Here is a 25,894-nt window from a genome sequence, read left to right on the forward strand (position 1 = left end):
TGCATCTGTGTCCCAGGATGGGCAGAGAGTGAGCTGTACTCTGGAAGCCCTGCTCTTGGACCCCAGGGCATCTCATGGTGAAGATCAGGGTCACGTGGGTTCCCCTGGGGGCAGAGGGGTCCGGGCTGCACTGGGAAGGACGAAGGGAGGATGGGTGTCGCATGGGTGTGAGGACAGTCAGCCCCAGAGACGAAGGACAGGAGCTGTGGGTGGAGGGGTCCTCCGTGGGCCGTGTTGGGCAGAAGGGGGCTCGGGACTCGGGTGTGGACTGTTGGGTTGACATATTTGGGTGAGGAGAACCCAGGGCCAAGGCAGAGAGGGGGCATCAGTGCAGGGGGTTCAGGGAGGGAAAAGTGAGGGGGTGGGGTGGGGAGGGTAAAGGTGCAGGGTTGGGGGTGAGGGGGGCTGTAGGGACGGACCTGGAGAGGGGAGTGTGCGGATGAGGGTCCATGCTGCAAAGGGCCATCCCGGAGGCGGGGCTGTGGGTGTGGCGGCTTTCACCGCTTGGCCTGGGCCAGGCTGGAGGGAGAGGAGGCTGGGGCCTGTGACCAGCCAGGACTGAGGGTGTGCATGCTGGTGACTAACAGTGAGGGGAGCAGCGGCTCTCAGGGTCCAGGGAGGGCACTCCCGGTGGTCCGTGTTGGTCTCCAGGCGGATGGCGGTGTGACCAGCGAGGGAGCTGTCAGGGCTCTCCTGTGGGGACTGAGGTCTTCTGGGGGCGGGGGAGCCTCCTGGTGGGCAGGGGCAGGGTGGGGGTGGTGCCTACTGCCCCCTCCTTCCCAGGGCACTCACTGTCCCTGCACTCTGGGGTCCCCAGCATTGTGGTCCAGCAGCTCAGGGTCTCCTGTGTGCCCCCAGCCCCGACTGCTGCACTGCTTTCTGCATTTCAGTGAGACTCTGGGGGACCCTGTGGGCTAGAGCTTTGTGCATGGATCTCAGGGACCTGGGGCGGGTGTGGGGGGCCTTTGCGTGACCCTCAGGCCCTCCCCACTGCGCAGGGGCAGGAGCACTGAGAGCCTTGGGGCCAAGGAGCCCCCGCCTGCGGAGCCCTTCCTGGCTGAGCGCAGGGTCTCAGAGCCCTGAGCCTCCAGTCCTTGAGCTGCTTCCCCGTCCTCCCCAGGCTGCTGCAGGCAGAGCCCTGGGGTGTCCTTCTGCACCCCTGTGTCCTGTCACTGAGTCCTAGACGCTCCTTCCCTCCCACTGTAGCTGAAAGTGCCGCCTCCTCCAGGAAGTCACCCCGACCGACTCCAGACCAGACTGAGCAGGGAGACCTGGCCCCCCTGTCATGCTCTGCATCTTTGCTCATGAACTGCAGCGAGGCCTGCGCCTGACTGCGGCCCCCGCCCAGGCCCCGTGCAGGGACCCGGGATGGTGAGCAAGGGAAGGATTGGCAGGCACCCTGCCTCTGAGCTGGGCAGTCCGGCTCTCTGCTAGAAGTCTCTGCGGACCTCCAGGCCTGTGTGGGGGGTGGGGCAGGGCAGGAAGCCAGGCAGGAAGGGGCCTTGCAGTCAGACTCAGTGAGCAGCTGTCACCGGAGCTGGCCTGGGGCTTCAGGGCTTTCCTGTCTGGGGGCGGCGGGGGCGGGGGCGTTGCTGCACAGAGAAGAGGCTGCCGGGGCCCCGGGTGTGTCAAGCCGCTGCCCCACGGAGACCAGCTCTGGCTCTGAGGTCTGGCGCGTGGCCCGCACCCAGGAAAGAAGCGCGGTGAGTGCCGCCTTGAACCTCTGCCCCGAGCGGGGTCCAGACCCTCTTGCAGACAGGCTTGGGGGTGATGGGCAGGCAAGTGGAGGCTGTGGACACACCTGAACGTAGAGCCAATGGGGGCCTCGGGCTTCTGGGGGTCTGCTGTGGGCCGGGCCACCACGGCTGTCTGGGGTGGCCGAGAACTCAGAGCTGGAGCCGAGGCGTGAGCACCTGGAGGGGCCATGCTGTGGGGCTCCCGAGGAAGACCTGTGTAAATGACTCTCCTCTAGGAGGAGATGGCCCTGGGGTTCCCCCGTGGCTGGGAGGTGGGCCCGGGGGCCTCTTTTGTGGTGGTCTTTGTTATGCCCTATGTCTGAATCCCGGAGCAGGAAGAGAGAAGGCTTCCAAGACAATGCAACAGGCAAAGAAAGGGAAGTTTATTCCTGACTCGAGTCAGGGCTATTGCCGCAACCAACGCAGTGGTGCAGGGTCCAAGAGCCCTGGGCCCAAACGGTTACCCAAATTTATAGGGTGCACATAAGCAGTTGGTGGCTGGATTAAGCGGATTGGTTACCTGTTTGCAAAGTAATCTTATTGGCCCAAGCCTTTGCGGGCTTTTTTTCAAACTTGGGCATTTGCGGGCTTTTTCAGCTTTCCCTGATAGGTTCCCTTTTTCTTGCTAGGTGCATGTTGATTGGCTGGCTCTAGGTGGCCTGATAATCATGTTACCCTGGAAAACCAGGCCAACTCCTAATCTAGGCTGCCTGTCATGGCACAGCCTCACATTCCCCCCTGTCTTGTTGTTTCTGTGGAAGGCCCAATCATGGGTCTTCTATATCATCTGTGGGGGCAGTCAAATATTGAGATCTGAGTAATATTAGGTGGACGGACAGGGAGCGTGTTTTCTCTAACAACTCCCCCTTGAGAGACTTCATACTCAAGATGCTTTTTGGGAATTGGGGCGGAGGTCTCTTTCTTCTGTAACTTCTTCCTGCTGTGCCTGGGCGTAGGCCTGCCTAGCAGAGCAGAAGTCTCTCTATACCTGACCTAAGTTGGGGTGTTTTATATCTGAAACCAGCTCTTACTCTTGTAGTAACAGCAACTTAGTTTGAAACTGTTGGCGCCTCTCAGAGATAAAATAGACAGGGGCCAAACAGGAGACCTAACAGGATGGTCATCACTGGTCCCCAGAAACAGGAGGCAACATTTGAGGTGATTGGCTGGTGGTCAAGCAACAGAACTGTGTTCTAGGAATCTTGTGTTTAGTCTGAAGTTACCATCTTTCACCTGGGTGGGGGCTCCAGTTCTGTAGAAGAACTCAAAAGACATTGTTATGCATATTTCTTTGAGTAGGAACCAGGACCCGTCTCAAGGCTGTACCACCATTTGATTGTTTTCCCTCTGTTTCTGTATTTTTTTCCCTTCCCTGATTAGCAATTGTTTGAATCTACCCTTTGGAACTCAGGGAAGGTCAAGGAGGCTGAATAAAGCCTATATCCTACAGTACAGCAGATCTGTACTCCAGAGTCGCCACCCCACAGAGTCCTGTTCAGTTTTAATTTAGGGAACAGGGCAACTATGACTGTGATAATTTTTTGTCAAAATGGGGCATAGGACTGCCTCAGCTTGGAGAAGAGACACTGAATTGGAAGTATTCTTGAGTTCCAAGTCCTAGATTTGAGCCTTGTATGATTAAAATCTCAATCCCTTGGTCTGCCATTTTGTTGTAACATACCCAGTTAGTAGTAGCTAGAGGAGGGATAACTGGAGTTTTAATAGACAAAATAAATCTCTTTCTTTTAGAAGAATAGGCCTGAAACCCAGTCTGGACCTGGCACTTCAGGGAGACTTGTAGCCAGGTTGCCAGTTGCCTAGTTTTATAAAAAGTAAGGTAGAAGTTACTAGCTTCCAGCAGACATTGTTTTGAGAATGGTGGCATCTAAGCCTGACACGACTCAGAAAACTCGAGTGTTTAGCAATACAATGTCTAATCTGAAATTACACCCATAGTATCACCTGGTTATTTCCCAGGATGTCTGAACCATAGCTGAGTACTCTATTTTGACTTTTAATTGTGAAATTTTTCTTTAATAGCCAAAGCAGATGGCACCATTAATGATGTTAGTGTTTTTCTAGGTATAAGAAGATGCAAGAATTGGGACTCATAAAATCTCCTGAAAAGATCTAACTATCTGAAGGCCTGTTCTGCCAGTTTTTCCCAGAGCACGGAACGCCTCATTCTTGATCTTCACCCTGAACTCCTTTCAGGGCCGTTGAAAGTCAGCAGTTGCAGTGGCCATGATTTAATCTCTGTAGATGTAGGTGGCAAGTGTCAATCTTCAGTTGGCAGAGCCCCTTTTTGCTCATAAACTTGACTATGATTTTGAGGGGGCATTTCATGACCATTTTTATCCCATGGTGCTGAGAATGTCCATTCTCAGGTTTGGCAAAGATTTTGTTGACAGGCCACTCAGTGTGCTGTTACTGGACTAGGCCATAAAACAGTATCCAAAATTCTCTGGACCACCTGTCTTACTAGCCTCTTGGTCCAGGAAAACATTCCCTCTTGTTGCTTTTTCTCTTATCTAGAGTTATACTGCCATCATCATCGATCTCATATATATATATCATTTTATCAGAGGCCTCAGTCACACATTTGGCACTGTAAGAAATAGCAATTTTGTAAAACAGGTGAAATACAAAGAACATAGCCAGCAGTACTAGTAAAGTCGCAAGTAAGACCTAAGAGTTTCCATTAGATGTAACCCAGTATATCCCAGGTCGTCTGACTTAGTCTACTCTGTACGAATCTTTATCTTTCAGGGAAATTATACCTTGGCACCACCGTCTATAAGGCACATAGCCCAGTTTTCTAGTGTTACTAGACTGATTACCTTTAGTATGATTTAATTGTTTTTAACACAGAGGAGACTTTAAACCTAAATTACCATAGCCTGGTGTTATCTATATAAATCTATCTCATAATTGTGGGAGATTTCTTTTTCTTTTGCTAAAACTTTTCTTTTTGCTCTGATTGAGCTTGAGGAATAGAAAAAGGCTCAAATTTATGGCCAGAGTCAGAGTAGGCATTTTTAATTGGCCCAGTGAGGGGATCCCGTCTGGTAGTATCACAGTGACCTGAATATGACTATAATTTTTTTTAAGTAAATTTCCTCAGGGCCAACCAGTTAGAGTCTTGTAGCAGAGAAATTTACCAAGGTAACCCAGAACTAGATACAGGTAATTGGCCACAAACCCAACAATTGGATTGAATTTTAAAACTGGCATAGAATCAGGCCTATGATAGAAAAGCATTTGATTTATATACAAAGGTCTAAGAAGTCAAGAAAACATTATAAATGATCATACGAAGCAGATCCAGCATCTTGGGCAAGCTGTCTACCTCTGATGTTGTTGTCTTTTCATCTTGGTGTAGAGTAGTTTTTCCTACTCCTGGAAAACACACGATTTAAACCTATAATTTCTCAGATAGAAACCATAAAAGTTATAAGCATATTCACCGGTTCATTCAGTCCTTTGTTAACTTTTGTGAAGTCATCAGGTTTTTCATTAGAATACTAAGACATATCAAAATGTTAAGAACTCCATATAATTTCTAGGATATCTGTATTAGTAATTTTTTATACATTATAACATGAGTGGATTTACTACTCATTTGATAATCTTTTTCATGTAATTTAACCAACCAAATAAACAGTTTAATATCTCTCTTTGGGATGTTTCAGGGGCCCTCTGAAACACCCCAAAGTTAGCTAGATGTCAAAGGAACTTCAAAAGAATTCGATTTAGGAAGTTTTATCAAAAAGATCAATTAAAAGCTTTAGAACATTTGGTCAGATTTAGTCAATTTTGATGGGTGTATCATTTAGCTTGTTGATATGTCACAATGGGTGCAAATACCAAGGCTCAAGGTCTAGTGAAAGTCAGTTCTGCCATCTTGGACCTAATTGGCTCTAACCAGTTTTCTTACGACCCTGTCATTCTTAACCAAATCTATTTATCTAACTAATTGTAATCTAATTTTAGAAAATCCTGATCATGCATAACTCTTTTTAGTATTTTTTTACACTTTTTTTTACTGAAAGCACACTTCTTGCTTTCCTTTAGCAACCAAGAGCTAACTTTTATATTAGCATTTTATAGATTGGTGAGCATAAATATCAGTGATAATTTCTAAAACCCTTGCTTTCTTAAAACATTTTAGGATGGCATCAAATATTATTTATTTATAGTCCCAAATCTCTTTAGTTTTTCTGTAAAAGGAAATCAGTGTTTAGTAGTAAATATTTCAAAATCTTATTTCATTTGGAAATGACCTAATTATTTAATAAACTTCTAATACTTAGTTTAGCACAACCCTTAGAAATTCAAGTTACACCAATCTGGAGAGACTATTTTAAACTGAAATTTTTAAAGAACAATTATCTTTAATAGAGTTTATATACAAACTCATACCTCATCTACATTTTTTAGAAGTTTTTTTTTTTACTCGAGGTAATTTCCTTGTTAACAAACCCGTAACAGGTATAATATTTAACTTATATTAAACCAAGGTACAATGAAAATATTTCACTTGATGTTAATTACTCTAAGACATGTCTATATTAGATAGGTCAACAAACAAACATTAATATCAGGTATTTAATACTGAATATTTCCCAGTTCACCTAAACCTGGAATTTATTGTTTAATTTAGAGTTATTTGATTTGTAAGCACTTACCCCTTTTTTTAAAGCCAATTAAATAGAGCTCATTTACAAATTAACCTAAAAAATATTTTCCAGAGACAAAGACATACCAAAACATATTTAGACAGACACAGTGCAAGATCTAGCTTTATTTTCTAAGTTTGGTCATGAATTAGATATTACAATATAAAATTTAAATAAATAACATTTTTAAAGGCTTCTTTTTTTTTCTTTTTTTTTTTGCAGTCTCAGGGGTTAAAGATGGTCTAGATGAGTGTTCCTGAGAGCCCTGGTCTCAAGGCACAGGGAAAGAAAATCAAGTTCTAACAAAACGGTGGCAGGTCTAAATGGTGGCCAGACAAAGCAAAATAGCCATCACAAATCACAACACAGAACAGAGTTAAAATACATATAAACCTGGCAGTTCTCATCAGACACTCCCTTGAATACAAGAATACAGTCTCTCAGAAAACCTTCTATAGAGACACAAAACTTCAGATATCTTCAAAGATTTCAAAAGGAGGATAGGAAGCCAGGTTGAAAGAAGAAGGAGGAGGAGGCGGGAGAGGGGGGCAAAAGGGGTGGACTTACAGACGTCTCCTGCCACCTACAGACACCCAGGCGTTACAGGACTTTTCCCTGGGCTTCCAGAAAAGGGAGACCAGAGACAATGCCGGCACACACACAAACACAGAGAGCCGAAGACAAACACACGGACAGACCAACATCGGCCGACAACACAGCGCTGGGTTTTCAGGCCCCCTGAATTTTCTTGCCCCCCGGTACAAGGTTTACCTTACCGAATGGCGTCCACTACTCACCAGACTCGGGATCAGGAGAGGAACTCTCCTTCCCACAGAGCCGGCTGCCTTCCAGTGCGCTCGCTGGCCTCGGTCTTGCGCCGGCTGGAACGTCCAATCTGTTCCCACTTTATAGAAAGCTTTCTCCTGCACCAGATACCTTCCTGCTTCTCAGCAGGGCCTTGGATTTACACTGGACTTTCCTGTCCTGCCTGAGCACCGGTGCTATTATTTATCCTTCCCCTCTGTCCTGGAAGTGTTCTCTTTCCCCGGTCAAGGGATCCCGGACGAGCCCCCAAATGTTATGCCCGATGTCCGAATCCCCGAGCTGGAAGAGAGAAGGCTTCCAAGACAATGCAACACGCAAAGAAAGGGAAGTTTATTCCTGACTCGAGTCAGGGCTCTTGCCGCAACCAACGCAGTGGTGCAGGGTCCAAGAGCCCTGGGCCCAAACGGTTACCCAAATTTATAGGGTGCACATAAGCAGTTGGTGGCTGGATTAAGCGGATTGGTTACCTGTTTGCAAAGTAATCTTATTGGCCCAAGCCTTTGCGGGCTTTTTTTCAAACTTGGGCATTTGCGGGCTTTTTCAGCTTTCCCTAATAGGTTCCCTTTTTCTTGCAAGGCGCATGTTGATTGGCTGGCTCCAGGTGGCCTGATAATCATGTTACCCTGGAAAACCAGGCCAACTCCTAATCTAGGCTGCCTGTCATGGTGCAGCCTCACAGTCTTCCTGGGATCACTTCCTGAAAAGGGGCCTGAGTGCTGCCTCGATCCTGCCTCCCGTGGAGTCCTCCAGATCTGCTCCCTATGAGCCAGCACTGCGGCCAGCCCCAGGCAGCAGGCAGGGTATGGGGTCTGTGGTCCTGGTGGATACATGCGGACAGTGTGGCTCTGAGGCTCCTGGGTGTCAATGTGGGGACCGCAGGGGCTGGACATGTCCCTGGGCAGCTCAGGCCACTGGGGGTAACTCTGGCCGGTTACTCTGGAGACACGGAGGAGGATGGGGACACAGTCGGAACCCATGACTTGCCCAGCTCCAAGACCTGGAGACGTTGCTGGCCCACCCCAGGTCTAGGGCGGTGCGGGTCAGGCTGCACTCTGCTCTCTGACCTCTGGCCTGGGCTCGGGTCCCTAGGGGGCCAGTATGGCTACATCTCCTCTTTCAGTGTCGCTCCCCTCAGCTCCGCAGTGACCCAGAACTGCCCAGAATCCCCGTTACCCTCCCCGGCCCAGGGCTGCTGTGATGAGGTTGGGCGGCCGGTCAGGACAGGACCTGGGAGTGTGGGCCTTTGAGTCTGAGCCTGGCCCACTGCCCGCCCGCGGCTGGTGCTATGAGTGGCTGAGACCATGGGCGTCCCAGCAGAGGCCCAGCCTGCCTCAGGCCTGCACAAGTTCCTCCGGGTCGAGGGGGCGGGAAGCTGCTGGGGGTCTCATTGTCTGGGTCTCAGCAGCCCAGCTAATGGCCCAGGACCCTTCGTCAGGCTGTTGCTGCCCTGAGAAAGCAGGCTGAGGGTGTGCAGGGTGCAGTCCGATGTCAGGAGGGCAGAGCCGTACCCCAAACACAGCTTACAGCATCTCTGGTAGTGGGCCCTCGCATTCAGAGGTTTCTGTCATGGAGAGTGTCACTGTGGGCCAACCGTAACTGTCATAACACCACCATGATACAGCCGGCATCAGAAACCCCGCTGCTGGCCTTCAGCGCCCCTGTGGTCTTGTCTGGTGGGTGTGGAGCCCTCGGAAGCTGTCAGCTGGTCCAGGTCTGGACGGGCCCAACGGCAGGGTGGCCTGTGATGCCTCCTTGCCCAGCCCACCATGCAGCCATGGAGGACCCTCGTCCAGGTGCAAGGCTGTGTTCATCCTGGACTGAGTGGCTCTCTGAGCCCAGGTTTGATGTCCTGCTGAGCCGCATTCCGAGCCCCTTCAGGGCGGTGGTGGCGGGTCAGGGAACCTCAGAAGCTGAGCAGAGGCCAGAGCAGGGCGGCCGTGGACAGTGTCCTCACAGGAACCTGGCAGGTAGGGACACCAGTCTATCTTGAGCTCCCCAGGCTGACCTATGGGGTGGCGGGCGGCTAAGTTGCAGGGCTGGGAGGGAGACTTAGGTGTAATGGCTCCCACGGGCACTTTCTGCAGAGGCTGTCCTGTCTTAAATATAAAAGCCATCTCATCAGTTTTCAGGGTCACTTCAGGTGTGGAAAGAAGAGGGTGCCCCCTTGGTGTCCACATGGGCTTGCAGTGGCTTAATAGAGTGAGTCTTTGTTTCCCGTGGGCGAGATCACTGGGTGAGCTGTACAGAGTTCTGAGTGTCTGATCTGAGTCTGTGCAGTGAACTGGACAGAATTTGACTTCCTAGACTTTCATCTGGACTTCCCTGGTGGCTCACTGGTAAAGAAGTCTCCTGCCAATGCAGGAAATGTTGGTTTGTTCTTGGGTCAGGAAGCTCCCCTAGAGAAGGAAATGGCAACAGACTCCATTATTCTTGCCTGGGAAACCCCATGGCTAGAAGAACCTGATGGGCTATACATTCCATGAGGTTGTGAAAAGTTGGACACAACTTAGCGTCTAAACCACAACAAACAAGAATAAGAGTTTCAGTGATGACGTCTGGCTGTTTGCTGACATGTCATCCAGCCTGAGCTTCTCCTTTTGGGGGCATCAGGGCAGCAACCCACACACAGCCATGGGGCATCAGGGCAGGATTCCTACACATGGCTATGACCAGTTTTGCAGACGTCTGAAACCTGTCCCAAATCCACCGGGGCCCAGATTCGCCTGTGCGGGTGATTGCAAACTCGGTAACCTCAGCGCTTTCTTGAGGATTAGCCTTCTAATTAGATTCCTACCTCTTCCTCAGTCAGTTTTGTTGCTGGAAAAGCAGCATTCTGGGTGATGGCGCTGACTTTGTCGGCCAACTCTGCGAACCCCTGTGCTCTGACCTGCTCGGGCCTCCCAGCCCGCACTGTGTCCAGGGCAGAGGAGCAGAGCCTGTGGGGGGAGCAGGTGGTGCGGGGCAGGGAGCGCCCCTGGACTGGGGCAGAGACAGGGAGCAATGCTGCAAACACGCTGGATGGCCGGGCTGCCTGCGAGCACAGCGCGCTGGGGAGGCGGCCTCCAGCTGGAGGGTGTGTCGTGCCCTGCCCGAGGGGCAGAGCCGCTGGAGCGCATGCCACGGCTAGGCTTTGGCTCCACAGACACAGCTCCTCTGGGGGTGGGCGCACGCGTTCCGGAGCTGTGGGTGGGGGCAGGTGTGTCAGCTGCCGCAGAGGGAGGGAGGCGGCTCGGGTTGCTGGCACGGAGTGGCAGTAGCTGTTGCAGAGCCTGGCGGACTGAGTGCTTGCTGTGGTCTGGGCACCATGCGCAGCACCCACGTGCCACTTTCTGGGTCCTCACCATGAATCCCCAGGGGACCCGTGATGACCGTGACGACCAATTACTCCACAGGCTGGCCACTGGCAGCAAAGGACCCAGCACACTGTTGCCTGCCAGCTGCTGGTGGTGCCAGATCTCCATGCGAGGACGGAGGCTGTGATGAGAAGACAGCACTGGGGTGGGTGGGCAGGGCTGGTTCTGGGCTGGGGGAGGGCTCTGGGTCTGGGGAGGATGGGGCAGAGGCAGGGAGTCCAGGGCAGGTCCGCGGTGAGCTCAGGCAGAGTGGACGACGCACACTCTGCTGGGTCTGGACGGAGGACTCGCCAGCCCTGTGTTCTGAGGCTGATAGTGCGCCTTTGAGGACAAGAGGAGCCTGGCCACTGCCCCGGGGTTCCTCTGGGCACCACACGGGGCCCCAGGTAGAGGGCAGTCTCCCCTCGTCCCCTGCAGGTCACCTCTGGAGCCCCAGGTGGCCAGCAGGGCCCCTGGAGCCAAGTGCCCCCGGCATGTGCCCTCGTGGGGCTGCAGCTGTCTGGGCAGCTGTGGCTGCTTGCTGAGGCCCTCAGCAGTGTCCATGCCTACCCGCTCAGCCTGGGCTGGGTGAGGCGGCCTGTCCTGGGGGCTCCATGCAGGTGGGTTTTCCTTCTGAGGCTGCTAGCAGCCCCCGGGCCACAGGGACTGCAGTGCTGCCCCCTGTAGGGGGCCAGCTGGCGTCTATGAGCAAGGACAGCTGAGAGCAGGAGGCAGGAAGGCGTGGCTCTGGGGAGTGGCGGGAGGCCTCAGTTCAGTCAGTTCAGTCTCTCAGTCATGTCCCGCTCTGCGACCCCATGGACTGCAGCACACCAGGCCTCCCTGTCCATCACCATCTCTCTGAGCTTGCTCAAACTCATGTCCATCGAGTCGGTGACGCCCTCCAACCATCTCATCCTCTGTCGTCCTTTTCTCCTCCCGCCTTCAGTCTTTCCCAGGATCAGGGTCTTTTCCAAGGAGTCAGTTCTTCACATCAGTTTGTCAGAATATTGGGTCTTCAGCTTCAGCATCAGTCCTCCAATGAATATTCAGGACTGATTTCTTTTAGGATGGACTGGTTGGATCTCCTTGCAGTCCAAGAGACTCTCCAGAGTCTTCTCCAACATGCAGGTACTGAGGCGGGGCCGGTCAGGGAGGCGTGGCTCTTGTGGGTGGTGGGAGGCCTAGGGAGCATCTCCTCCCCGGTGGGGCCCGCCTTCCCCCGACGAGCCCCTCCCAGCCGGTCCAGGGCTCCTGGGGCTCACTCACCAGTCACTGTCATCAGTCCCACTCTTGATACTTGCTGCTTGGTCCAGGTTTCTTTGGTTCTTCCCCAGAGACAGGGGAAGCTATCCTCTATTTTAGACGCTACTTCTGCTTTCAGTTTCAGAATCGACTAATACCAAATAAGTGTTTTCCATTGGGCTGCTTCAGGTCAAGAACCATGACAATACTGCCTCTGCATCCCCTCCCTCCTCCCAAAGCCCTGGATGAACCCGAAACCTCTGACTTTGCTCAGCGGGACTTTGCAATGGCTAATCCACAGCAGCCCACTTTCTCCAGCTTCTTCTCCCAGTTGGGGGATGAGCCAGCTGGGCAGAGAAGAACCTTGTCTCTCAAGAGCTTTGGTGGGAGGATGGCCTTTCGCCATGGGGTGCTGTCTCTGGTTCACTTGCTTCCTCAGGTAAGAGAGGGAGCAGGTGGGCCAAAGGAGGCTTTGTCAAGGTTCTGAGGAGGTACCCCTGTGTTCCAAGCATGTAAACCCAGGCATCTGCCAGACCTGATCAGGAGAGGGAGTGAACAGTCCTGCCCCTGGACAAGGTAGGGCACCTCTTCCGCCTGCACTGGGCTCTGCAGGCAGGGGTCGGTGGGAGGTGGGAGGACCCTGGGGAGGTTAGGAGGGTCTTCACCCATGAATGCTGGCATTGAATCTCCCAAGCAGACCCAGTCGTCCCTGGGCTCCCACTTCCTGGAGCCATTGTGGGGCCAGGAGAGTGTTTCCAGAACCTTCCATCGCTGAGTTTTAGAACCCAGTTTGAGTTTGAGGATTTTAAAGCCTTTACCCCAGAATTGTGGAAAAAGAGGATAGCCAATCTAGATTCTAGCGCTGGGTCTGCAGAGCCTGGAGGCCTTGGGCTCCAGGCTCGCCTCCTGGGGGTGTGTCCTCACGGGGGCCAGACACACCCAGCACTTGAGCACACTCATTCTTGCACACACGTGCATGACGTTCACCTCAGAAACAGCCAGAGGTCACCCAAGGGTGAGAAGTGTCTGTCTGGGTCTCTGCTCTGTCCTGAGGCTGGACGTGGAAGGCACCCACCCTGCCCAGCTGCCAGAGGACAGTGGGGCTGCCACGTGTGGCAGACCACCCCATTCGCCCCCCACCCCACGTGAATAGTCCTCGACTGGGAGTAGTCCTCGACCACCCTCAATCCAGTTTGGGTTTGGCAAAAGAGAAGGCACCTAGGAGATGAGGAAAACCTGTGTTCAAGAGCAGTGATTTGGAGAAAAGCTAAATAAAGTTGCCCCTAAGGGGGTTGTTAACACTGGGACCAGCAACTTTGTGTCAAGACCCAGTAGCTGTCTCAGCTCTCTCCTGACCAGTCTCAGGCTCAGTTTGAGTTCTTAGGAATACAAAATACTAGAGGACACCTATGTTTGGTTTTCAACATTTATTTCAGAGTGCTGGTCAGCGGCCTATCGAAGAGACCTGGTGTGAGAAGGCTGACCCTCCTGATACCTGCCCCCACCCCTGTCTGCCGCAGACTTCAGCTTTGCTGTCTATCACTGATTCCTTCTCAGGTGTTCCTACTACCTCCCCTGCAGTTGTGCAGGGGTCAGGAGGGTGGTTTACACAGATTGTACGGTTTCTTCCTTAATTTTGGTGGTATGGATTTTTTTTACATTTGTGGCCACACCAAAGAGCAATGCAGCTAGAAGGGCGTACAGGCGAGCGAACACCAGTCTCAGATAGACTATAACTGCTTTTTCGAATGGTACTGATCGAAATTCATTCGGAGGGGGTCCGCTGTCTTCACTCCCTCCGTCACCCTTGGCTTTGCAAAGCGGAGGTGCCCAGCCCCTGTGGCAATGGCAGTGGTTTTCACTGTTGCAAACTCCTCTGAAGCTGCATTTCTGAGGGGCACACCTGTACTCTATTTCACCCACAGAATTGTTGCAGAAGCTGTTTAAACAGTACACTCTGTTAGCACAGACGGCACCGTCTCTCACTCGGCCAACATCAACGGTTCCTGTCCCACGGTGTAGGTCCAGTCCAAAACACAAGGTCCCTAATATAGGAGTTTGATGAAATGCAACGTGTTCCTGCAGCCGGGGGAGAGAAGTGACGTTGGTGCACTGCAGCCTTCCACAAGGCTCATCCCGCCTCCTACAAGCTACAAAGTGGAGAGAGTCATCTCTTAGTCTACAGTGTCCAAATCGGTTGGCTCCTCCGTTTAGACCATAGCATATACGGGGAGCATTGAAAGCCCCTCTACCAAAGATTTCTTTGCAATGCACATTGCGGTCAGTGCAACTTCCATTAAAGCAGTAGCCTTCTTCACCACATGGGGTTCCATCTTGCATAAAAACATCTTTAGGACAGAGCTGACTAACCCCACGGCAGTACTCAGGAAGGTCACACATACTCTGCATGGGTCTGCAGAGCGTCCCAGGCTTGGAGAATGTGCAGTTTGTGCAGCATGTTTCTGCATCACATTTACTTTTAGCAGTCCAGGAACAGAGGGTGTCACAGCATGGGTTGTTATAGCACTGCTTGAAGGAGCCACAGTCGCATCGCTCCCCATTTTCCACTTCTCCGTTTCCACAACGTTGGTGTGTCAATGATCTATTGTAATATTCTGGCTTATCTTGATACATACAAATGCCTGTATCATACAGAATTGTATAATATAAATGCTCGTAGGAGCAGTTACTGAAAGCATCTGTCAGTGACTGGTAGCCATTCATAATGCAGGTGGTCCTTCTCTGGCAAACACAGTTATCGCCGTCATACAACAGACCCACACTTCTGCCCATTAGAAAGCACAGATAGAGAGCCGCTGTTAGGAGATTTTTCCCTGATGTAGCAATTGGCAGCAAATTACTTCTATGGCACAAACTATACAGGTTTGGAACATAGGTACCATCAGGTGGTTGAACTGTATTAAAGACTATGGATGTATGTGGTTTAAAAGCAGGAAACAGGTTAAGAGCATAGAACTGGAAATATGAGCTCCCGGACACGAGAGACGCAGTGCTGACTGGGTCCCTGACGTCATAAAGGTGTAGGACGCTAATGTAAAACCTAATCTCAAGACCACGATAAACGGCATCAATGATATTGCCCACATCCACCATGTACTGAACAGTTGCTGACACATTCCTTAAGGTTCTGTAAAATGCATTAGTAGACTGAACTGATCCTTTCATAACTGCTACATGGAATGCAAAGGTCTTACTAGACACCCTGGGGCCTGCAGTGATGTTTGCTGGAGAGAGCAGAGGGTCCCTTTCCTCCTCATACCCCGGTCTGTGCATGGGTCCCATTGCATTGGCATCTGCCACCATCTGAGAAACAGCGTGCTCAAACTTTTGAGAATGCTTGAGGGGGCTGATTTCGTAGGTAAGGTCATCCAACTTCATATAACCCTGGAGACCCCCATAGCACGTGTTCATGGTGACCATGGAGAAAGGGGTCTCCTCCAGGTAGCCAAAGTAGTAACAGTCTTCAGGGACGAAGGGGTGGTCCGTCTGCAGGACTCCTTGGTCATCCTGAGTCATCATCAGGTACCCAGGCCAAAAGAGCCTCTTGCGCCGCATGCGGATAAGGTGCCTCTGTCCCCCAAAGCGCAGGCTGTAGGAGAGCCAGCCCAGCACCTGGGCCCCCTTGCCTTGGTGCGGCTCCTTCCTGGGAATCACCACCTCCGTGGAGATGTAGCGCCATGAGGGGCGGTCCGGAGAGCACTGGACAGCGGCCAGCACTGCCCAGAGCCCGAGCAGCCAGAGGGCTGCCCTCAGGGTGACCCGGCCCTCGGCCAGCATGGGGGTGCTGCTCAGGGATGTCGGCCAGCGAGGACAGAGAAGGGGAGGCCCCGCAGAGGAGCCAGGCCTGAGCCGCGTGCTGAGGCCACTGCCGCCCGAGGAGACACTGAGGGAGAACAAAGGGTGCCTGGGCTGCCAGCGCCCAGCCCGGGCGGGTCATCTGCAGAGACTGCGTCACAGTCACCGGGCGAGGCCCTGGGGGAGCCTGGTCATCAGACCAGCGGGGGCTGAGCAGGGGCGGGCGGAGGGCGGGTCCACGAGGGTGACATGGCAGGGGCAGGGCAGGGGAGCGGAGGCCTGTCTCCACCCCACACGTCCAGCCCTTCTTCCAGCGGTCTGCATGCCCGACGTACACCTGCACCGCGGCTCACGACCCCGCTCTGCCCGCGGGGGCTGCCAGGCCCCCTCCTGCGCAGTCCTCTCTTCCTCCCGGTGAGCACCACTTCCTTCTACTTTGGCGATTGGAACCAGACACTGCTCACGTCACGTTCATAGGTGCTGAAAATGTCTTAAAAGTTCATAATTGCATGTGTCTTATTCTGGTTAGCAGGTAGGTCACTTGCAAACCGTGTGTTCCTCTTGGTTTTCGCTTGGAAGCTTCTTTTAGGCCCCCTGAGGAGCAGGCTCCCCACTCTCCTCTGGGACGCTCTCTGTGATTCTTGCTGACCCCGGCTGGTGAGACCAGAAGCCAGGCCTGACTGTGAGACCCGGGTTCCCTTCTTGTCCTTCTGTAAGACTCTTTCCTGGCAGGGGATGATTTTCACCTGTGCCTCTGTGGACCCAGGGGGCCTGCTGGTACCCAAGGGGAACAAGGAAATATTTCAGGCATTTTTACACAACTTTGTAGCCATCCACAGAGGACAGAAACTCACTCACAGGGCAAAATCAAAAGCAAGATTTATCTTTCATCTTTAATATGAGAACTCTGTATCAACAGAGGGTGCCCCCTGCTGCATTTTGCTCATGGGGCCTTGTCGCTTTTTGCCTTCTTGTCTTGGGAGAGAACAAGTAGGATCTGGTTCCTCCCCTTTCATGTCTGTGTCCTGTTGCCTTGACTGCAAGCTGCTCGCTACAGGGAGGTGGCCCATGGTGTACGGAGTGGCTGTCTCCTGATCCCTGCCCCCTTGCCCCAGTATCAGCTTACAGGAAACCCTTGGCCAAGCCCCGCTGGGCATGGCTGCAGGGGATGAGAACCGGAGCCCTCCCTGCAGAATCCAGCGGGAAGCAGGGAGTGTCTGCAGCAGCCTGTGGCCTGTAGCACTCTACCTCCTCACCTCCCGGTCCCTGCACCACACGAGGAACTAGAGTGAAACCCCAGGCGAGACGACTCAGGAGGACCCTCGCTGGCCCTCTGCTCTGTCCGCTGGCTCTGCCAGTGAGGCTGCGACTCGTGACCCGACTCCCGGCCCTGGGCGGATCGGCCTGCCGTGAGGCCAGCCGAGCGGAAGGAGCTCGGGCTCCGGGATGTCTCTGGGCCCTGCTGCTCCGCAGCCCTGCCCCTTTCCTCTTGGCTCTGAATTCTGTGTCCGTGCCTGCTGTCATCCTGGGGGAGTTACAGACGCCTTCACGTCCTCCTCACCGTTTGCAGAAACGGTCAAAGGGAGTACTTCCTGCAGGCGGGAAAGGTGTTTGCTTTCACCTGCTGGATCCTGTAGAGGACGGCGCGCTGCGTCTGCCTTCAGGCCTGTGCAGCAGCGGCTGTTGCGGCGGAGGCACGTGCTGGGGAGGCTGTCAGCTCTCCCTGCCCACAGGTAGGTCCGTCTCTGATTTCCGGGCCTGGTGTTTTTGGTTGCAGGAACACCGGATGTGGGTTGTGCGAGGGCTGGCAGCCTGTGTGCTCCTGGGAAGTTCTGTGATGATAACTGGGCAGGTGCTTTGGCAGTCCTGTGGTATCCGAGTCCCTGAGACGTGCAACTGGAGACGAATTCGCAACAGGCAAGAGGCTGCCGATGCCGTGGAGCCTGGCTTCTGCTGTCCACAGTTTTTCCATCTTCCCAAATCTGGATGGTCTGCCACATTCAGGATAAGACCCAGATCCTAGTGTTCAGTTTCTTTATCTTGCCTATCTGGGGGGTCCTCCGTGATGAGGCTCAGCCCCAGAGACAACATCAGAAGACAGGAGTCTCAGAACCTTCACTCAGCTTAGATGTGATGTACCCGGTCACTGTTTCCACCCTTCTGTACCTACACGCTGTCTTTTTCAGGGCATGAGAGGACACCTGCTGACCAATACCCTCCACCAGGCATACAGGCAGCTTTCACATTGGGTGTGAAAAGGATCGGTATCCATTCTGGCTATATTTAGCAGCCCAATTGGCTCCATGGGTCTCAGGAGGTCGTGTCAGCCTCCTGAGTGTGGGCTGCGGATGAGACAGGCATAACCTTAGAAGGAGGCAAACATCACACACCCACAGGTGGCAGGAGAGCCAGCAGAGGCCAGGGACCCCTGGGATTTCTGAAGGGGCCCACAGCATGGCAGCTCCTAGGCTAGACATGCAGTTACCATACACAGGGTCCCCTTCCCGCTGCCAGTGTGGGCCCCACAGTAAGGGTGGGGACCTCAGGGCTTGGTGTGGAGAGCATGTGGAGCACATGCATGTGGCTACCTGGGGCATAACCAGCTACTGTGTTCCCTGCACGTGTGGTTTACAGAAGCTATCATTATGCAGAAGTTGGGGTTGCTGGGGTGAGGTTGGGTTGGGGGGACTAGTCCTGTAGAACCTTTCTTTGGCTGCAGGGATCCTGTAAAAGGCAGCTGGTCCCCCTCCCCAGAGGGGGTGATCGAGAGGGTGCTCGTGACCTCCAAGGATCGAAGTGCTGGCCCAGAGGGCTTGCCCCCGGTCGCCTGCCCCCTGAGCAGAGAAGCTGTGAGTGAGGCATCGTCAGGAGCAGATGCAGTGTGGGCAGTGCACGGGTGCCAGGGTGGCCTCGTGGGGTTCCTGGCCTGGCCCATTGAGGCAGGGCCATGGGGCGCCTGCAAAGCAGCCAGCCCGCTGCCTGATGGGCTAGGGGATTGTGTAATGCGACTTTTCCAAGAGGCGGACATTGTTCCAGGACTGCTGTGGCCACCACTTCTACCGGCCGGGGTTGGCCATGGGGTTCCACCACCCACTGACCTTTCTGCCACCCCCCTTTCCCTGGACTTGGCCAGAGCCGGAGCGGAGGAGGATGGGGGTCCATCGGGGCGTGTCTCACACACCCACCGGGAGCTGGCCCCTCTGGCTCCCACAGGACAGCACGCATGGGAACAGAGACACTTGCATGTTGCCCCAGACTGCATTTCAGGAGGCAGGGTGGGCTTCATCATCCCTCTGTCGTCCCACCACCCAGGCTGCTATTGAGGAGACAGAATGACCTGGGAGCAGTGTGATGGGGCACTTGGGGTGGGGAGGGCCTCTCGGCCCACTCTGGTGTGCGTCAGACAGAGCTTCTGGGGTGGGGTGGGGGTCTGGAACCCCGTGCTTGTAGCAAGACCTGTGCTGTCTGTGGGACCACTCCCCTTCTGTGAAGGTCACAGTGCAGTGGACTTTCAGGAGACTGAGGGTCCGTCTCCACAGGTATGGAGGGGACATGTCTGAGAGCTTCAGGACCGGAGAAAATCCAGACCCTCCCTAAGAGCTGTCCTCACCCCCAGGGCCACTGTTTGGCCATACTGTTAGAATGGCTAAAACCCACCAGTCTTGCGATGCCCACTGCTGACCAGTGAGGAAGACAATGGAAAAGCTCGTCATTGTTGTGGAAAGAAGGTTGACCAGTCAGTCAGCTCGGCAGGCGGTGTGGCAGTTTCGAAGTAAGGTAGCATGGTTTTACCCTTTTCATGCTATTTGTGAGGTTCTCGTGGCAAGGACCCTGGAATGGGTTGCCATTTTCCATAAAGAAGGCTGAGCAGCAAAGAGTTGATGCTTTTGAACTGTGCTGCTGGAGAAGACTCTTGAGAGTCCCTTGAACAGCAGGGAGATCAAACCAGTCAATCCTAAAGGAGATCAACCCTGGATAGTCATTGGAAGGAATGATGCTGAAGCTCCGCTACTTTAGCCTCCTGATGTGAAGAGCTGACTCATTGGAAAAGACCCAGATCCTGAGAAAGATTGAGGCCACAAGGAGAAAGGGGCGGCAGAGAATGAGGTGGTTAGATAGCATCACCAACTCAGCGGACATGAGTTTGAGCAAACTCCAAGAGGTAGTGGAGGACAAGTGGCCTGGCGTGCTGCAGTTCACGGAGCTGACTTAGCGACTGAGCAATATCTGCAGCTTTATCCTGAGATCGGCAAGCATGCTTCTCGGTGTCTTCCTGAGTGACCTGAGGTGCGTCCACACAGTGCACACAAACGGCTGGAGTAGCTTCACCCATGACTGCTGAGACTGGAGGCACGCACGGCGTCCTTTCCCAGAGAAAGAGCGGGCCGCCTGTGGGCCACACATGCAGGGGAAGAGTAGAAGAAAGAGCGATCAAACCCTGAAGGGTCATCTAGGAATCTGTTCTTTTCAGTGGATGGAAACTTCATGTGTCATGAAACCAACCATTTGACACCAAACAGTTGAGCAGCCACCTCCTCTCTCCGGGCCCTGAAGGCTCCCATCAGCCCTCTCAGTGGCTGCCTGCTCCTCACTGGTCATGTCACTGACTCGGAGAAGCCTTGCTCTCCTTCAATGTGAAAAAGCTGCTCCATCTGTGAACTCAGGTGTCTGTGCACTAGGTGGTGCGCGCGGCAAGGAACCTGCCTGTCAGTGCAGGAGACGGAGGAGGGGAGGGCTCCGTGAAGCACAGGCTGAATCAAGGTTGTTGGGAGAAGTAAGATCCCTGGGTCGGGAAGATGCCCTGCCCGAGGAAATGGCAACCCTCTCCAGTGTTCTTGCCTGAAAAACCCCATGGACAGAGAAGCCTGGCGGGCTACAGCCCAGCGGGTCTCAAAAAGTCAGGTACAACTGAACACGCATGGAGTCTCATTTCTTCCTGTGGTTCATGTTTTGTCTTATGTTTTGTAGTTTTCAGGGCACATGTCTCTCCTTGCCTTGGTTAAATTTATTGCTAGGCATTTAATTCTTTTCGATGCAATTTTAAATGGAATAGTTTCTTAATTTCCTTTCTGGAATGTCCATGGCTAGTGTGAAAGAACCTTACATGCATTTGGCGAAGTGAGAGAAAGCAGTCTTAAAGGCCTGCATATGGTATGAGTTCATTTATAGGCCGTTCTGGAAAGGGGAAAACTATAGTCAGGACAGGGCTTCCCAGGTGGTGCAGTGGTAAAGAATCTGCTTGCTAAGGTAGGAGACACAAGAGACGTGGGAAACACGGGTTCAGTCCCCGGGTGGAAAGGATCCTCTGAGGGAGGAAATGGCAACCCGCTCCAAGATTCTTGCCTGGAAAATCCCATGGACAGAGAAGCCTGGTGGGCTACAGTCCAGGGGGTCTGAACGAGTCAGACCCAAAGGAGCACCCGTACACACACACACACATAGGATAAACCTGTCAGCGGATCCAGGAATTGAAGGGAGGGCACTGGACGGGTGAAGCGTAGGTGATTGTTAGGGGTGGTGAAGCTATGCTGTATGACCTGGGACGGTGGACCCACGATATCATGCCCTTGTCAAAAACCGCGGAGCTTGTTGGCATGAAGGATGAACCTAACATGCACATGTACAACATCATTTAGGAGGTCCTGATTCTCAGGATGAAATATGGACTGTAAACAATGTCTACTGACATTACACAGCTTACAACAGCATGCTGAAGGTGGTGGGATCTGTGGGAACTTTCCCAACATGTGGGGTCTGTCAGGCTGAGGGTAAAGGAGTGCTCACCGGGCTGAGCCTCGACAATGACCCCGTGTGTCCTCGCGGACAGTGCTGACCACTCAGAACACTGCGTGTGCATACTGGGACCCGAGCACTAGGTACCAGATGGCACGTGATGGGAACCAGGCTTCTCGCTGTTGCGTGGGCAGTTCCAGATGCCAGGGAGGACGGCTAGAGAGGTCCGTGAAGCTTTGGGGTAGGGGTGGATGCACCACTGTGTTTGAAAGTTCAGTCTAGTACCGGCAGAGAAGACTAGATTCAGGAATACTGCTAGACACCAGCGTGTACCTGGTGCGGGACACTGTTACAGATTCCCTAGCTCTGCTAGCCAAGCAGCCATCGTCAGCACAGCTGCATGGGAACAACTATCCCTAAACTCCTGGTTTCTGACAACTTCTCACAGCCGAGGAAAGCAGAATTGCTTAGAGAAATGGCTAATTCCAGGGCTGGGATAGGAGTGTGCAAGACAACGCTGGGGCAGCCTATGAGTAGTCCCGCAGCCCATGGAGTCTTCCAAGACACAAAACCACACAGGAATTTCAAAGGGCTACAGGCACCAACCCCAAAGTTTAGCCAACCCCAGGCTAAAAGTGGAACAATTTGAACAAAATCAAACATCACGTTGCTCTAGTGGTAAAGAACCCACCTGAAAATACAGCAGATGTAAGAGAGATGGGGTTGATCCCTTTGTCGGGAAGATGTCCTGGAGGAGGGCATGCAAACCCACTTTTGCCTGGAAATTCTCATGGACAGAGGAGCCTAATGGGCTACAGTCCATTGGGTGGGAAAGAGTCGGACATGACAGAAGTGACTAGCATGCATGAATCAGGACAAAAGTGATTTAAAATCAGTAAGTTCCATGAGCTAAAAGGTAGCGTTTGTTCCATGAGACAGTCAGGAGACATGGCTGAACACCAAGAGGGTGCTCACAGTGGCTTCTTTATTCATCAGGGAATATTCTGTATATTCCTTAGATGTATTGTGCTCTCTCATTGAAAGATGAGTCCGCGTATAAACTTCTGGTGGATCATACCTTAAAAATAAAACTGAGGATATCAAGTAGGGATTGTTTTTACTAGTAAAAGCTTTCCTTTAGTATGTGGCCTCTATCTAACATAGAACTGCCCAAATGACAGAATCTACTGCACCTACTAGAGCCTATCAGTTAGTGAAGGGAAGAATGCCCCGTTGGTGCTCAAAGAGATGACACCTCACTCATAGCACTCTTCATAGTTTTCTCCATGGAAATTCAGTGGGACCCCACACCCCAGGTTGATATAGAAGGTGAGTTTGATGACACCACAGACATAGATGCAGGAACACAGGTGACACAAACTTTTCAGCTTCCTGCATCTCTGCATGGTGTCAGCAGACTCAACTTCTATCCCAGGCTGGCGTGGAGGTCCCGCTGCATCTCCATGGAGGGAACTATGGCTGATGCTGTGAGTGAAGTGTCAGTTCCATTTGCACCACCTAGGGGGGTTCTTCCCTGGCTCTGGGTTTACACACCTCTGTTGTCTGAGTCCAGCATGCACTTACACAGCTGACCGCTGGCTAGCTCGTTCACTGGCCCTGTGCTGAGCCGCATTGCTGAGTCACGCAGAGCCTCTCTTGTGGACTCAGCCGGCTTACACCAAATGTCCAGAGAACGGACATAAGTGACAAGAGGAAGCGACCCTAAGAGACGTGGGGATATGGTCCCCTGTCCCAACACACCATTCTGCCTCAGAGGCTGAGTAGGCACCTACAGAGTCATGAATGCAGAGAAGTTCCCCAGGGAAACTGCTACAAGGAGAGGAAGCCCAGGTCCTGACAGGAGACCAGCCGTCAGTCACCATCTGCACCTGCACCTGCACAACACCACTGTGTGTCTCCAGCACCCGCTCGTGGTCATGGAGCCCCCGGAGGGTGACTTGGGTCTGGGCTGACACTGACTTCCCCTCACTGTGTCTCTTGCACAGTGACACACGGCCGTGTCCTCAGTGGTCACAGGGCTCAGCTGCAGGGAGAACTGGTTCTTGGATGTGTCCCTGCAGATGGAGGTGTGGTTCTTGATGGAGGGGCTGTAGTGAGTGTCACCATTATAACATATGCACCCTGTCCACGCTAGCCTCTTCCCTGGGGGCTGGCAGATCCAGTTCCCACCATAACCACTGGTGATGGAGTAACCAGAGACGGCGCAGGTGAGGGAGAGGGTCAGTGAGGGCTTCAGCAGTTCTGGGCCCGACTCCTGCAGCTGCACTGGGACAGGTCACCTGGGGACAAGGAGAGTCAGTCCCTGTCAGTGGCCTGCAGTCACAACCATCCCCACAGACCCGTGCCTGAACCTGAGACCCTCACCTTGGGGAGCTGTCACCAGGCAGAGAAGACCCCACAGCCTCATCTTCTGCACCACAGCTGTGCCTTCCATGAGACCTCAGCCCAGTCTGAGCAGAGAGGGGTGAGCTCCCACCACCAAGGGGTGGATTTTACCCTGGAGCTTGAAGAGGAATTTGCATTGAGGAGCTCTAGTCCTGTGAGTCCAGAGAGGCTGTAGTCACGCTCACCCTGGTCATCCCAGGATCCCCATGGGCACCCTCTGAATTTACATGGTTGGACAGCTAGGGTGGGAAAGCACTGGGTCTACCAGATGGCTTGGAACCAGATCCAAGGGCAGGTCCCCCTTTCTGAGCCCAGGGTCTTCGTCCTGACGGCCCCCTGCCCCTCCCCTGTCTCAGCTCAGCTCCTCGTCCTCTCAGTCCGTGGGTCTTCCTCAGGGCTGAGCCCAGCACAGCTCCTGCTTCCTTACTCTGCACCAGTGACGGCCACTGTGATGGGAGTGAGCACAGAGGGTGGTGGGCTCCATGCTGACCCCACGGACAAATCCTCCTGAGGACCTCTGTATTTCCCCTCATGAATGATCCAGACAGAAGCTCAGAATGGGGTGTGGACTTCAGGTAGTTAACAGTTTTGAAATGAACGTGAGTCAAGTGTTTTACTGAGTTCCTTAAAAGAAGAAAAATGAAGGAGAAAAAATTTTAGCTGTTGACTATTATGTTTCTGTGTTCGTGTGTGTGTGTGTTTGCATAAAGCTATCCTTACTTCAAGGAAAAATTAAAATATATATACACACACAGTTGTCTGAGAGTGACATAAACCATAGCAATGAAATATCAGGACACATAAGAGGATCTATGGCTTAGCTCCTGGGCAGGAGGAGTAAAGAACAGGTTCTGAAGAGAATCCCCTTCAGGCCCTCCAGCCCCCAAAGCCTCTTCTGCACCTCCTCCTGGGCTCAGCTTTCTACTGAGTCCCGAGCGCCCCCTGGTGGTCCTGGGCCCCCATGCAGGGAGGTTTCTGTCTGGGCTCACTCTGACTTCCCCTCACTGTGTCTCTTGCACAGTAATACACGGCCGTGTCCTCAGGTGTCACGCTGCTCAGTGAGAGAGAGACTTGGCTCTTGGAGGTGTCCCTGGTGATGCTGAGCCGGGATTTCAGGGCTGGGTTGTAGCCTGTGCTTCCACCACTGCATATAACACCAACCCACTCCAGTGCCTTCCCTGGAGCCTGGCGGACCCAGCCTACAGCATAGCTGGTTAGTGAGAATCCAGAGACAGCGCAGGTGAGGGAGAGGGTCTGTGAGGGCTTCACCAGGCTGGGTCCCGACTCCTGCAGCTGCACCTGGGACAGGACCCCTGTGGACAGAGAGAAGCACGGTGACTCACGGGCTCAGAGGCAGCTTCCCCACGTGCCCATGTCTGATCCAGAGACACTCACCGCTGGGAGCTGACAGCACGAAGAGGAAGGTCCACAGTGGGCTCATCTTCGAGCAGATGAGAGTCACCGCTCCTGAAGTCTCTTCAAGCTTGAGGAGGAGCCTGAATTTAAGTGACCTGGTGCTTTGTTTCCAGCCTGTGACCTGAGTGGATATTTGCCTGTGGGAGGGGCCTCTGCGTAAAAAGCAGAAGGTAGTGAAGGGAGGTCCCTGTCTCTGGGGCTCCCCCTGTGAAAGGGGGTGCTGACTGTGCCCTCAGAGAACTCAGCCGCCCTGGGGTCCCCCTTCCCTTATCTGGGGTCTTCTGTGTCCAGGAGTGAAAGACTGTGGAAGGGCTGGTCAGGAAAAAAGATGTGGTAAAATATCAAGCATAGGTTTTGGGAAGAGAGTAATTGCAGGGAGGTTCATCTTTTGTCAAATATACACTGCAGATTCAAGGTCTACATAATTGTCAGAACTCTTATTTATCATTCTTTTCTGCATTGGCTTATGTTCATGAACAGGATATTAAAACATTGGAGCGAAAATGTATGTGATAATTGCATTTAACTCAACGAAAACTCAGTACAATTTAAATTTTATCAAAACTCAAAAATGGTTTATTATTTCCCTTAGCTGGTGAGACCATTTCTTCATCTGAACAGTTTAAAATCAAGAGTTGCTCTGGAAGTGGTGTTGTTCATATGTGCTAACCCTGCAGTTAACTTTGTGGACAAAGTAGAAGTTTCTGCT

The 25,894-nt window shown here is 52.8% G+C and overlaps 1 long non-coding RNA gene and 1 gene segment (V, D, J or C); one reads left to right on the forward strand and one right to left on the reverse strand.

Annotated features, from left to right (window-relative positions):
• Nucleotides 1–1,528: 1,528 nt before the first annotated feature.
• Nucleotides 1,529–25,231, reverse strand: LOC122454892. The segment is given in 6 exon segments: nucleotides 1,529–1,760; nucleotides 1,802–1,869; nucleotides 10,035–10,073; nucleotides 13,769–13,771; nucleotides 24,775–25,082; nucleotides 25,165–25,231. Coding segments are annotated over 6 exon segments (696 nt in total).
• On the forward strand, nucleotides 10,587–12,068 carry LOC122419669. Its single transcript, XR_006262957.1, has 3 exons — nucleotides 10,587–10,738; nucleotides 11,639–11,700; nucleotides 11,954–12,068. It is a non-coding gene; the product is annotated as an uncharacterized LOC122419669 (long non-coding RNA).
• Nucleotides 25,232–25,894: the final 663 nt, after the last annotated feature.

This window comes from Cervus canadensis, chromosome 17, assembly GCF_019320065.1.
Source record: "Cervus canadensis isolate Bull #8, Minnesota chromosome 17, ASM1932006v1, whole genome shotgun sequence".
Lineage (NCBI taxonomy): Eukaryota > Metazoa > Chordata > Mammalia > Artiodactyla > Cervidae > Cervus > Cervus canadensis.